The sequence below is a fragment of the Delphinapterus leucas genome, chromosome 6, assembly GCF_059928025.1.
Source record: "Delphinapterus leucas isolate spDelLeu-1000000601 "Yukka" chromosome 6, BTC_Dleu_Yukka2, whole genome shotgun sequence".
Classification (NCBI taxonomy): domain Eukaryota; kingdom Metazoa; phylum Chordata; class Mammalia; order Artiodactyla; family Monodontidae; genus Delphinapterus; species Delphinapterus leucas.
In genome coordinates, this window is record NC_143134.1 from 26,299,652 (window position 1) to 26,315,584 (window position 15,933).

Below are 15,933 nucleotides of genomic sequence, written 5' to 3' on the forward strand. Positions count from 1 at the left end.
CTGGTAGCATCGTTAGGATTCTCTATGTATAGTATCATGTCATCTGCAAACAGTGACAGCTTTACTTCTTTTCCGATTTGGATTTCTTTTATTTCCTTTTCTTCTCTGATTGCTGTGGCTAAAACTTCCAAAAATATGTTGAATAATAGTGGTGAGAGTGGGCAACCTTGTCTTGTTCCTGATCTTAGTGGAAATGCTTTCAGTTTTTCACCATTGAGGATGATGTTGCCTGTGGGTTTGTCATATATGGCCTTTATTATCTTGAGGAAAGTTCCCTCTATGCCTAATTTCTGCAGGGTTTTTATCATAAATGGGTGTTGAATTTTGTCAAAAGCTTTCTCTGCATCTATTGAGATGATCATATGGTTTTTCTCCTACAATTTGTTAATATGGTGTATCACGTTGATTGACTTGCGTATATTGAAGAATCCTTGCATTCTTGGAATAAACCCCACTTGATCATGGTGTATGGTCCGTTTAATGTGCTGTTGGATTTGCTAGTATTTTGTTGAGGATTTTTGCATCTATGTTCATCTGTGATATTGGCCTCTAGTTTTCTTTCTTTGTGACATCCTTGTCTGGTTTTGATATCAAAGTGATGGTGGCCTCATAGAATGAGTTTTGGAGTGTTCCTCCCTCTGCTATATTTTGGAAGAGTTTGAGAAGGATAGGTGTTAGCTCTTATCTAAATGTTTGATAGAATTCACCTGTGAAATCATCTGGTCCTGGGCTTTTGTTTGTTGGAAGACTTTTAATCACAGTTTCAATTTCAGTGCTTGTGATTGGTCTGTTCATATTTTCTGTTTCTTCCTGATTCAGTCTTGGCAGGTTGTGCATTTCTAAGAATTTGTCCATTTCTTCCAGGTTGTCCATTTTATTGGCATAGAGTTACTTGTAGTAATCTCTCATGATCTTTTGTATTTCTGCAGTGTCAGTTGTTACTTCTCTTTTTTCATTTCTAATTCTATTGGTTTGAGTCTTCTCCCTTTTTTTCTTGATGAGTCTGGCTAATGTTTTATCAGTGTTGTTTATCTTCTCAAAGAACCAGCTTTTAGTTTTATTGATCTTTACTATCGTTTCCTTCATTTCTTTTTCATTTTTTTCTGATTTTTATGATTTCTTTCCTTCTGCTAACTTTGGGGATTTTTTGTTCTTCTTTCTCTAATTGCTTTAGATGCAAGGTTAGGTTGGTTATTCGAGATGTTTCCTGTTTCTTAAGGTAGGATTGTATTGCTATAAATTTCCCTCTTAGAACTGCTTTTGCTGCATCCCATAGATTTTGGGTCATCGTGTTTCCATTGTCATTTGTTTCTAGGTATTTTTTGATTTCCTCTTTGATTTCTTCAGTGATCACTTCGTTATTAAGTAGTGTACTGTTTACCCTCCATGTGTTTGTATTTTTTACAGATCTTTTCCTGTAATTGATACCTAGTCTTATAGTGTTGTGGTCGGAAAAGATACTTGATACAATTTCAATTTTCTTAAATTTACCAAGGCTTGATTTGTGACCCAAGATATGATCTATCCTGAAGAATGTTCCATGAGCACTTGAGAAAAATGTGTATTCTGTTGTTTTTGGATAGAATGTCCTATGAATATCAATTAAGTCCATCTTGTTTAATGTATCATTTAAAGCTGTGTTTCCTTATTTATTTTCATTTTGGATGATCTGTCCATTGGTGAAAGTGGGGTGTTAAAGTCCCCTACTATGAATGTGTTACTGTCGATTTCCCCTTTTATGGCTGTTAGTATTTGCCTTATGTATTGAGGTGCTTCTATGTTGGGTGCAGAAATATTTACAATTGTTATGTCTTTTTCTTGGATCGATCCCTTGATCATTATGTAGTGTCCTTCTTTGTCTCTTCTAATAGTCTTTGTTTTAAAGTCTATTTTGTCTGATATGAGAATTGCTACTCCAGCTTTCTTTTGGTTTCCATTTGAATGAAATGTCTTTTTCCATCCCCTTATTTTCAGTCTGTATGTGTCTCTAGGTCTGAAGTTGGTCTCTTGTAGACAGCAAATATAAGTGTCTTGTTTTTGTATCCATTCAGCCAATCTGTGTCTTTTGGTGGGAGCATTTAATCCATTTACATTTAAGGTAATTATCAATATGTATGTTCCTATTCCCATTTTCTTAATTGTTTTGGGTTTGTTATTGTAGTTCTTTTCCTTCTCTTGTGTTTCTTGCCTAGAGAAGTTCCTTTAGCAGTTGTTATAGAGCTGGTTTTGTGGTACTGAACTCTCTCAGCTTTTGCTTGTCTGTAAAGGTTTTAATTTCTCCATCAAATCTGAATGAGATCCTTGCTGGGTAGAGTAATCTTGGTTGCAGGTTTTTCTCCTTCATCACTTTAAATATGTCCTGCCAGTCCCTTCTGGCTTGCAGAGTTTCTGCTGAAAGATCAGCTGTTAACCTTATGGGGATTCCCTTGTGTGTTATTTGTTGTTTTTCCCTTGCTGCTTTTAATATATTTTCTTTGTATTTAATTTTTGACAGTTTGATTAATGTGTGTCTTGGCATATTTCTCCTTGGATTTATCCTGTATGGGACTCTCTGTGCTTCCTGGACTTGATTAACTATTTCCTTTCCCATCTTAGGGAAGTTTTCAACTATAATCTCTTCAAATATTTTCTCAGTCCCTTTCTTTTTCTCTTCTTCTTCTGGAACCCCTATAATTCGAATGTTGGTGCATTTAATGTTGTCCCAGAGGTCTCTGAGACTGTCCTCAGTTCTTTTCATTCTTTTTTTTTTTCTTCTGCTCTGCAGTAGTTATTTCCACTATTTTATCTTCCAGGTCACTTATCCATTCTTCTGCCTCAGTTATTCTGCTATTGATCCCATCTAGAGTATTTTTCATTTCATTTATTGTGTTGTTCATCATTGTTTGTTTCATCTTTAGTTCTTCTAGGTCCTTGTTAAATGTTTCTTGCATTTTGTCTATTCTATTTCCAAGATTTTGGATCATCTTTACTATCATTATTCTGAATACTTTTTCAGGTAGACTGCCTATCTTCTCTTCATTTGTTAGGTCTGGTGGGTTTTTATCTTGCTCCTTCATCTGCTGTGTGTTTTTCTGTCTTCTCATTTTGCTTACCTTACTGTGTTTGGGGTCTCCTTTTTGCAGGCTGCAGGTTCGTAGTTCCTGTTGTTTCTGGTGTCTGTCCCCAGTGGCTAAGGTTGGTTCAGTGGGTTGTGTAGGCTTCCTGGTGGAGGGGACTAGTGCCTGTGTTCTGGTGGGTGAGGCTGGATCTTGTGTCTATGGTGGGCAGGTCCACGTCTGGTGGTGTGTTTTGGGGTGTCTGTGGACTTATTATGATTTTAGGCAGCCTCTCTGCTAATGGGTGGGGTTGTGTTCCTATCTTGCTAGTTGTTTGGCATAGGATGTCCAGCACTGTAGCTTGCTGGTCCTTGAGTGAAGCTGGGTGCTGGTGTTGAGATGGAGATCTCTGGGAGATTTTCACTGTTTGATATTATGTGGAGCTGGGAGGTCTCTTGTGGACCCGTGTCTTGAACTTGGCTCTCCCACCTCAGAGGCACAGCACTGACTCCTGGCTGCAGCAACAAGAGCCTTTCATCCACACGGCTTAGAATAAAAGGGAGAAAAAGTAGAAAGAAAGAATTAGTAGAAGAAAGAAAGAAAGGAAAGAAAGAAAGAAAGAAAAAGAAAGAAAGGGAGGGAGGGAGGACGGATGGAAGGAGGGAAGGAAGGGGAAAAAGAAAGAAAGAAGATAAAGTAAAATAAAGTAAGATAAAATATAATAAAGTTATTAAAATAAAAAATAATTATTAAGAGAGAAAAAAAAGGGGACGGATAGAACCCTAGGACAAGTGGTGGAAGCGAAGCTATACAGACAAAATCTGACACAGAAGCATACACATACACACTCACAAAAAGAGGAAAAGGGGAAAAAATCATAAATCTTGCTCTCAAAGCCCACCTCCTTAATTTGGGATGATTCGTTGTCTATTCATGTATTCCACAGACGCAGGGTACATCAAGTTGATTGTGGAGCTTTTATCCGCTGCTCCTGAGGCTGCTGAGAGAGATTTCCCTTTCTCTTCTTTGTTCTCACAGCTCCCAGGGGCTCAGCTTTGGATTTGGCCCCTCCTCTGCTTGTAGGTCGCCGGAGGGCGTCTGTTCTTCGCTCAGACAGGACAGGGTTAAAGGAGCCGCTGATTCGGGGGCTCTGGCTCACTCAGGCCGGTGGGGAGGGAGGGGCACGGAGTGCGGGGCGAGCCTGCGGTGGCAGAGGCTGGCGTGACGTTGCACCAGGCTGAGGTGCGCCATGCGTTCTCCCGGGGGAGTTGTCCCTGGATCCCGGGACCCTGGCAGTGGCGGGCTGCACAGACTCCCCGGAAGCGGGGTGTGGATAGTGACCTGTGCTTGCACACAGGCTTCTTGGTGGCGGCAGCAGCAGCCTTAGCGTCTCATGCCTGTCTCTGGTGTCCGCGCTTTTAGCCGCGGCTCGCGCCCATCTCTGGAGCTCCTTTAAGCAACGTTCTTAATCCCCTCTCCTCGCGCACCAGGAAACAAAGAGGGAAGAAAAAGTCTCTTGCCTCTTCGGCAGGTCCAGACTTTTCCCCGGACTCCGTCCCGGCCAGCCGTGGTGCACTAACCCCCTGCAGGCTGTGTTCATGCCGCCAACCCCAGTCCTCTCCCTGCGCTCCGACCAAAGCCCGAGCCTCAGCTCCCAGGCCCTCCCGCCCCGGCGGGGGAGCAGAGAAGCCTCTCGGGCTGGTGAGTGCCGGTTGGCACCGATCCTCTGTGCGGGAATCTCTCCGCTTTGCCCCCCGCACCCCTGTTGCTGTGCTCTCTTCCGCGGCTCCGAAGCTTTCCCCCTTCGCCACCCGCAGTCTCTGCCCACGAAGGGACTTCCTAGTGTGTGGAAACCTTTTCTCCTTCACGGCTCCCTCCCACTGGTGCAGGTCCCGTCCCTAACCTTTTGTCTCTGTTTATTCTGTTTTCTTTTGCCCTACCCAGGTACGTGGGAGGTTACTTGCCTTTTGGGAGGGCTGAGATCTTCTGACAGCGTTCATTAGGTGTTCTGTAGGAGTTGTTCCATGTGTAGATGTATTTCTGGTGTATCTGTGGGGAGGAAGGTGATCTCCGTGCCTTACTCTTCCGCCATCTTCTCGGAAGCCCCCCTTCCGGTTTTAATAGACTAAAATTTATGTACTTATTTGTGGGGCAAATGTATCTCAGCTGCCTACCTGAAGTCTCCACCTTTTTTCTTCTACTGGGAAAGTTCAAGGGAATGTAATCGTTTTTCCAGAAACTATTTGTGCTGGTTGTTCTGTTTACCCTCATGTTCCATTCCATGAGGGATAAGAATGGCCATAGAGCCTAATTTATAAACCACATATCCTATGCATCACTTATGTAAAAATATTCTAGCCCACACATCTTAAAAATAGAATATTAATGCATGCAATCCAGAGGACCAGCTAAAGCACACACACACACACAAATGCTTAGACCAAAGAGCTGTGTCACTCACATTTCTTGTTATCAGGATGAGATGAGGCAACTGTGTTTTCCTATGAAAGATGCCAGTATTTCCTAAATCCTCATATATTTTGTTGGGAATTAATTACATTATTTTATAACGCCTCTTACTAGAATTTAGTTTTATCTCAAACACATGGTTTAGAAATATTGGCTTAAACTTCTGAAAAGAGAGTGTCATGTTCATGAATGTGAGATGTTATAGGTGTGGGTATCTATAGGAGAATGATCAGCTAGTCTAGTTAGTAAATATTATTGATTGGCTATTAGAGGACATCTGTGGCTACTTTCCAAAGTTCTGTGATTCCATAACATAAGAAAATGTCACAAAGGGAGCACATTTCAAAAAATTAATAGCTATGATTTTTAAAAATATTTTACAGCCTGAATATTTGTTTTTCTTAATTAAAAAAAATACACAGGGCCCTCACATCAGCTTACTCTTCTCTTTTGAGAGAAAGGACCATGACACTGTTACCCCACAGAGTGACCTGAGAGACTTAACCAGACGTAATACTTGACATCTGTACGTCATCCAGATTTTACCATGTAAAGGGCAACAGAATTTATGACCAATGAGAAATATGTAGTCTCAACTGAGTGCAGTTTGGAAAGTATTAGGCAGACAGTGAGACCTCTTTTATTATTATAATAGAAATGCCGATTAAAGGTATACTTTCTTTAACAGATGTTAAAATGCCAATTCCCAAGCAATATGAGGTAATATATATTTCAAGCACCAATTAAGTGACATCTTTTCTGAGATTTCAGAATTCTTTTAAGCAATGTATCCTTTTTGTAGCCCTGTAATAAATAAATAAAATATAAATTTCCTGAGTCTTGGAAAATGCACATTTCTTAGAATTATATAAAATATGAATTCTTCTAAATGGTTCAGAAGTTTAAGTTATCACAGGTGAACATTAGGATTTTTTCATGTTCTAGAGACATGCATAACATACAACCATCTTGACTGTACTACTATATTTTAAAAGGAGTAAAATAAACAATATCATTTAATATTAGGCAGTTAAGTACAAATATGCCAGTTAATGTAATAGAGATATTGCCAAAAATCTGTCACATTTGTGAATAAGTTTCGTGTGTTTGATAAGGTGGCTCACTTCACTGAAAAATGAAGCAAACCTCACAAACCTGACACAAGCTATTCTGTACGAAATCCCATGCCGTTTGCACAGCTAGGAAGTAGGGGTTAGATGCCTCTTTGCTGGTTCATTTCACCATGGATCCCACTTGCTGTAGGCCTCTCTGCATCATGTTTCCAAAGGAAAGAAGTCACTTTGAGTGCAGGAACTTGTCCCCAGCAAAACAAAGCATGTGACCCCCTGATGCCATTTGACCGAATGATATTTCAAATTGGACAAAGATTTTTCCCTCATTAGATGCTGGCAGAGTTTTGCTCCTTTTCAAAGTCTGTCATTCTTTCAGCTGTGAGTCAGAGCTCAAGCTAAGTAAAACCCGTGAAGGAAAGGATTCTGTGGGTTTTCATGGGGAATGTGTAATTCTTTTTTTTCAGAAGTAATTAAAAACTACACAAGAATTTTCTCTGTGGGCACTGGTACCGATCTCCTTCTGCACTTTCAGTTTGCTACATGGCTTGGGATGCACTCAGAGCCAGCTGGTGGCTCAGGCTCATTTGAGTGGGTGTCAGGCCGCTGTTTGAAGGGTCTCTGTGGTCTCGGTGGGGCACTGGGCGCCTGTGTGTGGACTGCATGGAACTGTGTGCAGGTCTCTTGAGATTTCTCCTCTCATAGAGGGCTCTGTATAAGGCTCCTGTGAGACGTCTCTGTGAAGTCTGTGTATTATCTCTGAGAGGTCCCTGTGTGGGGTGAGTGTGGGTCCCTGTGTGGAATCAGTGTGAGTCCACGTGTGAGGTCACTGTGGGTCCCCGTGTGGAAACAATGTGGGTCACCGTGTGGGGTGAGTGTGGGTCCCTGTGTTGGGGACTTTTAGTGAGGGGCCCTCCATTGCTGGCCTTTCTGCACCTCACAGCAGAAGGGCAAAGGGACTTGCACCTTCTTGTTTCTTGCTGTTCTGTCAGTGTCCCTCTGTGTCACTTCTCTCGACATGTGCCTTGGGCGTCCAGCACCCTCAAACCCAGCACTCACCTCTTGGTGCCCCTGAGAGGACCCGGCAGCAGTCAGGCTCAGGGTCTCCGCTCTGTGCCACCCTCTCCTGAGCTCTGGAGGTTGTTCTGTGCTCTGGGTTCCAGCTCCTCCCTCAGGCCCTGGCTGTGCCCCCAGTGCTGTGTCCAACCTGGAGGATGGAGCCCAGAGGTGAGACCTGGCTTCAGGGAGAAACCACAGCACAAGCAGGCCTGTGCCTGCTCCCCCCCCAGCAGGTACTGGTCCCACATGTTGGGGTCCTGATAGGCGTAGGGCAGGGCCATTCAAGCTGTCACCTGGATCAGGGGACCCTCCTGGAGCAGGACTTTCCACCACGGGAGTGACTGTGACACAGAGCCCCAAATTGCTCTGTAGAATTGCTCCTGTCTCTCTGGTTTCCTGTGTGGACGGGCCGGAGAGGAAAGCTGACGGCACCCTCGTTCTCCACAGGTCACTTCCCACCCACTGGGTGACACATCCTGTCTGCTGGCCTCCTCCCTCTCCAGGCTCTGGGGTGAGCAAGGCTGATAGCAGGTGAGACTTGCTACGACCCCAGCACAGTCCCTGAGCCTGTTAAGTCCAACCTGTCCCCTGGGAGCCTCCTTGGGCCACACGTTTAGGTAAAGGTCACACACCGCGAGTCTGTCGTGAGCCCCCAGTCCTGTGAAAGTTGATTAACTACCTTGTGGGGAAGTGAAACTTCCCTGCTTGGCGGCTCCGTGGCCTCTGGGAGCCTGACCCTCTGTGGAGGGGAGCTCCAGGCGCCTTCCCTCTGTCTGGGCTCTGGGAGCTGGAGTCGGGGGAGAGTCTGGGCTGGGGCCACCGTGAGCCACTGGCCCCTAGCTTCTTTTCTCTGGGCCTGTACACGGTGGTGGGACGCCAGGGGCTCCTTGGTCACTGTGCCATTTATGGGCACCTCTGCCACTTGCCTCCGTCCTCTGCATCCCAACCTAGGGGCACATGACAGACAGTGAGGTGACTGCAAACACAGTCACATCCCTGCTCGCTCCCTGGGGGAGGTGGACATTGTGAGTAGGGCTGTCCTCTCCTCTGGGGCAGGAGTGGACGGCCTTTGGCGGCCTCCATGGTCCTCACCTCACACCCTCAGAGCTGGGAGTGCGTGGTCTTTGTTCTCACCGCTGCTCCAGACTGTGAGAAAGGCAGAGGCCGGGTGACACTCCCAGCCCATCTCAATCCCAGCTCCATCGGGGAGAGAAGGAGCTTCCAGGGCAGGCATCATCTATCCCCAACAAGACCTGGGGGCAAGGTTTCTGCCACATCTGGACTCTGGGCTAGCACTGCCCCCAAACTCCCCTCCTTATTCTGACATGTGAACTTGTCTGTGACACTTTCTGGAGCCTGAGGGGAATTTCAGCCTCTGCAAACCCCTCCCCTACAGTCCCACAAGTTCAAGGTAGAGAGAGAGCAGGAGAGGACTGAGCCGGTTCCTGAGAAGGGGGAGGTCTTTAGGTTTAGTTCACCTTGACACGTCCTGAACGCTGTTGCTTGTTTCTGTAATGCTGCTATTATGGAAACTTAAGTGCAGTGAGGGAATTGAGGTGAGGATGAGTATTGCACGCTGGGGTCAACCTCCCTCCATGGCCCCATCCCATCTGGAAGCCAGAGCAGGCACCTGGGAAGAGTGGACCCTGATCCCTTCCCTTCCCCCCAGCAGGGCACAGACCGAGACCACCACCTCTCAAGAGAAAAAACATGTATTTTGGGAAAGAATGAAAATTGTGGTAGGAAGAGAAGCCATTAGCACATAGATGATCGGTTAACGTGAGAAGAAGCAGGTTTTCTTTCCATGAACTGAACTTTTTTTGGCACTGCTTTCCTCCCAGGAAAGGCATGAGAAGCACACTCTGGCTGACCAGAGGGAACACATTTTTGAGGACATGTTGGGTGATGGCGCAGGTGGCCTGAGCCACCGGCCACCCTTGGTCCATGCTGGCAGCGTCTGACTGGGGACTCCAGTTCCCTGGGTGGGAAGGCTAACTTGTCGCCCCTGCCTGTGGTATGCCTGCTCTTGTTAAGGTAGCTGTGGTCCTTGGGGCTGGCTTGGTGCCTGTAGGCTGTATCTTTCAACACCCGTCTCTGTTCTGAAGAGGAGAGAACCCTGTGGTAGTGGGAATGCCCCTCTGCTGGGGCCTGGAGCTGTTCTGGGTGCTGATTTAACTTTGAGGCACAGAGTCCTTGGTGAAGCCCCAGTTTCTCTCTTAGGACCTGTCCAACAGCTCTTGCAATCGCACAAGGGTCGATAGCCCTGCTCTCTACAACAGGTTTGCCTTCGATTGGTTTCTGCTGGTGAGCAGTGGCTGATGCAGGCTTGCCCTTTTGAAGGGATTCTTCTATTCCTTTGCCTCTTTTATCGTGGCTAACGTACTGCCTCATCCTTTTTTGGCTTTCTGGTGAGAGCTGTCTCTTCCCTGGTGAGAGCTGGGGGTGTTTGCTCCCAAGGGACTCTCCTCTTTCCCTGACCTGAGAAGCGTGGCTCATCCCACTTGCTTGCGAAGCCTTTAGTCCTGAAGACCTTTCTTTATACTCTCCTGGTTTGGGCTTCCAATTGTCCTCCCTCCCCTCAGTCGAGGCAAACTGGCCCTTACACGGGTCCCTAACTTTTGGCTTCCTGGGTTCCTGTTGTTGCTGGTTGCTTCTCGTTTCTTCATGGTCTCCTGGTTGGAGGCTCCTAACGCACCTCCACTCCTCAGCTGGGGCAGGCATGTTGCTCTGGCTTTTTGTTTCTTCATGCTGTCCTGGTTGGGGCTTCGTGAAACCCCTCCACTCCTCAGCTGATGCGAGCATCTCCCTCTGGCTCTTCATTTCTTCATGCTCTTTTGGTTGGGGCCTCTTAAGGTCCCTCCACTCCTCAGTTGGGGCAGACATCTCACTCTGGCTTTTAAATGGGTCCTGAAGTTGTGGTGTTTTGAATTTCTGCTGGCCCCGGCTGCTCTGTTCATTCACGTTGAGGTCATATGGCACCACCTGGAAAGCTGGTGCGTCCTCACTAGCATGTTCCCTCTGGGAACTAGAAAGAGACCTGTGAGAAGCCAAGGTGTCTGAAGAAAGGAGCACATCAGTGTGATGGTCTCGAAGGAGCACATTGGTGGCAAAGTCCTGGAGGCGCACGCCAATGGGATAGTCTTGAAGGAGGATGTCACTGTGAGAGTCTGGAAGGAGCTCACCAGTGGCACGGCCTTGAGCCACCTGTGTTTTAAGGCATGGCTCCTTTGGATGTTGGGCAACTGACTTTGTTGGTGGCGACAGGGTTTTCCTAGTGGCTGGAAACCCCAAGACAGTCCCATTCTCCCAGCTTCTGCCCATGAGGTTGACTGTGGGCATCTGATAAGGCAGTCTGCCCTCCTGTCCAGTCAGAGGGGCCTCTGAGGGCCCATACCTGTCACCAGGTGAAGTCTTTCCCAGGGCCCTCTGGATTTCTGTATGCTCAGGTGAGGGAACAGGGAGGGGACTCACCAGGGTGGGAACTGTTGCTTTTGTTATCGCTGTCATTCCCTGATGGGGCTGAGGTTTTCCAGAGAGCTTATTAGCAAAGTTGGCTTTTGAGTGTGCTCTAGATTGACAGGTGGCAGAGGGGGAAAAGGTGGACCTTGGAGAGGACAAGGGTTGAGCCCCACCTGGCTTGAGATTTATGGGCTCAAAGGCCTGGTTGGGTAAGCCCCACCTGTGCCTTACCCGCCAGCTTATAACATGTGCTTCCAGCATCTGCCGAATGCTTGGACTGAGGAAGGAAAGCTCACGGGAGGAGTTTGCACAGGGTTTCCAATACTTCGAGGATGCTAGATTTCTGATTTCCTCGTGAGGGTGGGGCTTATAAGAAGCATAGTTGGCAGCAAGCCAGGATTGACGCACAATCACAGGCGTCATACCTTGATTAATCTGCCTCGACTTTGTGCTCAGATGGGCTTTCAAGAATTTTTCTAGATGTTTCTGCTCTGGGCTACTGGGTAAACAGTTTCCAGAGTTACTCTTCAAGGGCCTCATCAAGTATCTTTCTGACTCCTTTTCAGAGTTTCTTTGCAGAAACTTGACTGGGAGGCTGGTCCTGGAGGAAGCTTTTGAGATCCTCCTGAGACATGGCCTTAGACCCTTGCCGAAATCCTGCCCTGGTTGGAATTGCATTTGACCCTTCCTGTGGGATCTCCTAGGGCACCTGGACCTTGTCCTCTGTCGGTCCAGTCTCCTTTTGCCTGTAAAAGCAGAGGGCTGCCAGGGTCCCTGCTTGCCCTGTGCCTGATGAGTCCCTAAAAATTGGCACTGAGAGGAGCTCAATTCCAGAGACGGAGACAGGTGGATACTGCGGGCCAGGCCCCTCTTGGTTTGCTCTTTGATGAGCCTCTTTTGAAGATGTTGCTTCTGGAGATCAGGGCCAATTAAGTCCTCATGATGAATGGAAACTGCTGACCTTCGGGCCTGAGAGCGTCCCCTGTCTGGAGGAAGGGTGAGAATGAGTTGGTTAAAGCCTTTCTGAGATCTTTTGACCACAGAGGGTGAAGGCTCCCCACTTTTCAGTTGCTTCTGCAACAAGGGGCATTTCAGACATTGAGTTTCAGTGGGGATAAAATATAGTGTCTTGTTCTGAAAGGTAGGACAGTCTAGTCCACAGGTACTCATCTGGGGTGGAGAATAAGGTGGTCTGGATAGGAGAGAAGATGGGAGGTAGAGCTGGGCCTGGATCTGAGCCAGAGGTGGGGGCTGGCAGGGAGGCAAGTTTTGAGTGAAAGGCTGGGGTGGGACCCCCGGGCAGGGCAAGACTGGGGCCTGGGAAGCACCTAAAGGTATTCCAGGTTGAATTGAAACTGAAAAGCCATGAGAAACTCCACTGAATAAAACAAAGGGTGCCTGCTGTTGAGCAGAGCTCCGAACAGCCAGCAGGGCCTCGCTGTGCAGAGAGGGGAGACCCCAGTAGAGCTGGCTGTATTTCTGTTCCAAGTGGTCCCTCAAGACCTCGGAGTGTAAGAGCTGCTGAGGACCAGGTAGCCGCTCTAGCTGCTCTGTTTTGTCTTTCATGTTCCAGAAAGATTGAGGGGTTGTGTTCTCCTGCTCAGCACCCAGTGATTTCCACATATTCCCTGACGTGTTCAGGTGGTAGTCTGAGCTCATTTGTTCTGAGAATGACCCATCCTTTTCTTTCTCCTTACAAGTGTTTAGTTTTACTTTCTTGGTGACTAGAAGCTCCAGCAGCTTCTGGACTTCAGGGTTGACAAATAAGGGGCTACCAGTCTCTACCTGCTTGTCTGTGGGCCCTCCCGAGAACGGGGCCCCTGGTGGCTGGTGGGACAGGTGTTCTTGCCAGGACTTACTCTGTGATGAGGTGGGGAAGAACAAGGCCTTGGTAATCTTCCACCAGAAGGACAGGAACAAAATGTGATAGCATGCGAGGCCAAGACTCAAGATGGCTGCAGTGGTAGATGGCAAAAAAGAATTACCTGGAGGTGAGCTCTTTGCAACAGTGCCAAGGGTGACTCTCTTCAAGTTGGATTGGTCTTGAGGTTCTGTTGACAGGCTGGACGCCACAGGTAAAGAGCCCTGGGTCAGAGGAACCAGGGCAGCTGATGGGCACACGGCAGGAGCATCGTCTTCTGCAGGTTCCCTGCAGGGCTGGTGGGCTGCAGCAGGCGCTGCTTTGCCCACCTCACCGAGGGGGTCTTGACAGGAGATCTGATGGAAGCCGCCCTTGTGAGGGAGCTTGTCCAGGTGGCTGCAGGAGACATGAGGCACAAGCTGCAGCCAGGAGCCCCCAGGGCCAGGAGGGCTGGGCAGGGCAGGCAGGGGTGGGCCCCTGTGGCCCCACGGCCCTCCACGGCCCCCGTGCTGACTTCACAGTGCTTCTGCTGTCCCTCACCCCGGGGCTTTAGACGTACGCTGTCCTCAGGGCTCCCCCTCGCATTTCAGCCCCAGGCTCCCTGCAGCCCAGGTGTCACACCATAGGCTTTGCGTGGAAGAAGAACCCAGGAGAGAAGGGAAAGATTCTTTACCTTTGCAGAAGTGAAATCAGGTCCCGAGCCTTTTCCAGCTCTTTCAGGGAATTTCTGCAAGCTGGAAATCAGCAGAGTGGGTCACGGTGGTGAAGGCAAGGGCCTAGGGGGTCTCACAGGAGGCTGAGTGCAGTGTCCCTTTAAGGGGACACCATTGGGAGATTGCAGCCCAGGCACCAGCGTCCAAAGCCACATGATCCCTGACAGCGATGGCGAAGCTCATGAAAGGGTTTATCATTTACAAAGTACTTCCATATCCATTACCCCTTGCCGTCCTCACATCCTCCATGTGGGGGAGAATGGGCAGGGGTCACCTTACAGAGGAATCTGAGCAAAGTTAAACAACTTGTCCACGGTTGGACCTGGAGGTCCCACCTCCCAACCCAGGCGCTATTGGTCCGCTGTAGCCCACACACCCCTGCTGGGCCACACCCTTTTCCAGGCCCCTCACCACTTCATTGTGCACATGGAATCTGGGAGGTATCTGGGTTGTTCTGCTCTCCTTCCCAGGAGCCTCCCTGAGGGTTCTGTTTCTTGAGGGACAGGCCCTGCCACTGGCCTCCTCGGAGCCTGTGGAGCTGGGCCCTCAGGGCTGAGAGAGATGGGGGCTAACCCTCGGGGCACACAGGGATGAATGGCACAACTTACCTTTCACAGCTCTCTTTTTCTCGTTAATCTTGCGTCTCCCCTTCGGCTCCATTTGATGCTGAGAGACAGAACAAATGAGGACCTGGGACCCAATTCTCACTCGCCCCTCTCTAGACAAGCATCAGACACTCAGTGTCCATGACATAATATGACTTTCTACGTTTAACTAACAGAGCTCTGTGGTTTTTCTTTCCTTTCACTCATTTTTTTTTTTTAACATCTTTATTGGGGTATAATTGCTTTACAATGGTCTGTTAGTTTCTGTTTTATAACAAAGCGAATCAGTTATACATATACATGTGTTCCCATATGTCTTCCCTCTTGCGTCTCCCTCCCTCCCACCCTACCTATCCCCCCCTCCCCCCCAGGCTGTCACAAAGCACCAAGCCAATACCCCTGTGCCATGCGGCTGCTTCCCACTAGCTATCTACCTTACGTTTGTTACTTTTCACTCATTTTTAAAGAGGATAAAAATATTTTCTGTTTTCCTTCTCTGAAGAACATAAAGAAGGATTTTCAATGTGAGATTCACCCTGGATTTCTTTCGTCACTGTTCCTCTGCTCAAAAAACACACACATTCTCTCTGAACTACGGATTCATTCTGAGCTCCAACAGGTGCTTCCCAAGGCCAGGGCCACTCCAGCGCCGGCTCTGAGGCTCTCAGGGCCTCAGCACTGCCAGCAGATCAGCCCTCATCCGAGACACCTGTTCACAGCTGGTGATCCAGTGCTCATGGGCCTGTCCTCTGGCTGAGATTGAACTCGGTATCCAGTCCTCGACCTCTGGTCACTGTGTGTGAGACTTGCCCTGGAGCCCTCTACCATACCTGGGCAACTGGTCTGAGAGCTTTGGTTAGAAATCCTAGTGTTCACTCTATCCCCTGCCCAGACTGGCTTGTCCTTACAGGGATGATGTTGTATACTTGAGAATAGATGTCCTATTCTTTCCCATTTCAGGAGTCTCTGTAGTTGACTGAGAAAAGTGGAAATAACGATAGAAAAGAAGAGAGGATCTTGTGCTTGTGGGTCTGGCCCAAGGGTTCCTTACCTTCCTGATGTTTTCTTGTTTCCTGGGAGGTGGTGAAGAGACATTATTCTCGAGGTAGCGGAGTAACAGGAAATAGAGCCCCAGTCCACACAGGAAGGCTAGGATGATGTCACTCACACAGAGAGTGCAACTGGAGTACTGCCAAGTATCAAAAGTGCTTTTCAGAGAAAAGAGAGCATTCTCCATTATCTGAATCACACGGCTGCCAGCAGGCAACTGAGCACAGGGCATGTACTTGGAGACTAAAGCCCTAGGCCTTTATCATAGAGCTGTGGTTTGGTCACAAAGAGCTCCTGAGGGTGTGGGAGAGAGTAATAGAGGAGGAGGCTGTACCACGGCCCCTCCCTAAACATCCGCCCCACAGCTCTATCCCTCCACCCTCATGGGTCTTCTAGACCTTAGTCAATTTTCTATTCGTTCCACCTGGAAATCACATTTTTCCGGGTTCCTCAGATCTCTTGGGGATCTCGGCTTGAACCCACCATTTTCATAGCCTTTGAAACTCTGAAATTCTCCCAGGATTTTGGCCGTTTCCCAGTGACTTATACTCTCAGAATCTCCTTTGTTCACAATTCCATCGTTTTTTCATCTCGCATATTTACATTTCAGTT

The 15,933-nt window shown here is 47.8% G+C and overlaps 1 protein-coding gene and 1 pseudogene across 1 annotated transcript; both read right to left on the reverse strand.

Annotated features, from left to right (window-relative positions):
- Positions 1-7,671: 7,671 nt before the first annotated feature.
- On the reverse strand, positions 7,672-15,586 carry LOC149748878 (uncharacterized; annotated as a pseudogene).
- Positions 8,900-13,468, reverse strand: LOC149748879 (spermatogenesis-associated protein 31E1-like; the record flags this gene model as incomplete). The annotated part of the gene is made up of 1 exon (XM_089912668.1): positions 8,900-13,468. A coding segment is annotated over one exon (4,080 nt), but the record flags the coding sequence as incomplete, so codon positions are not given.
- Positions 15,587-15,933: the final 347 nt, after the last annotated feature.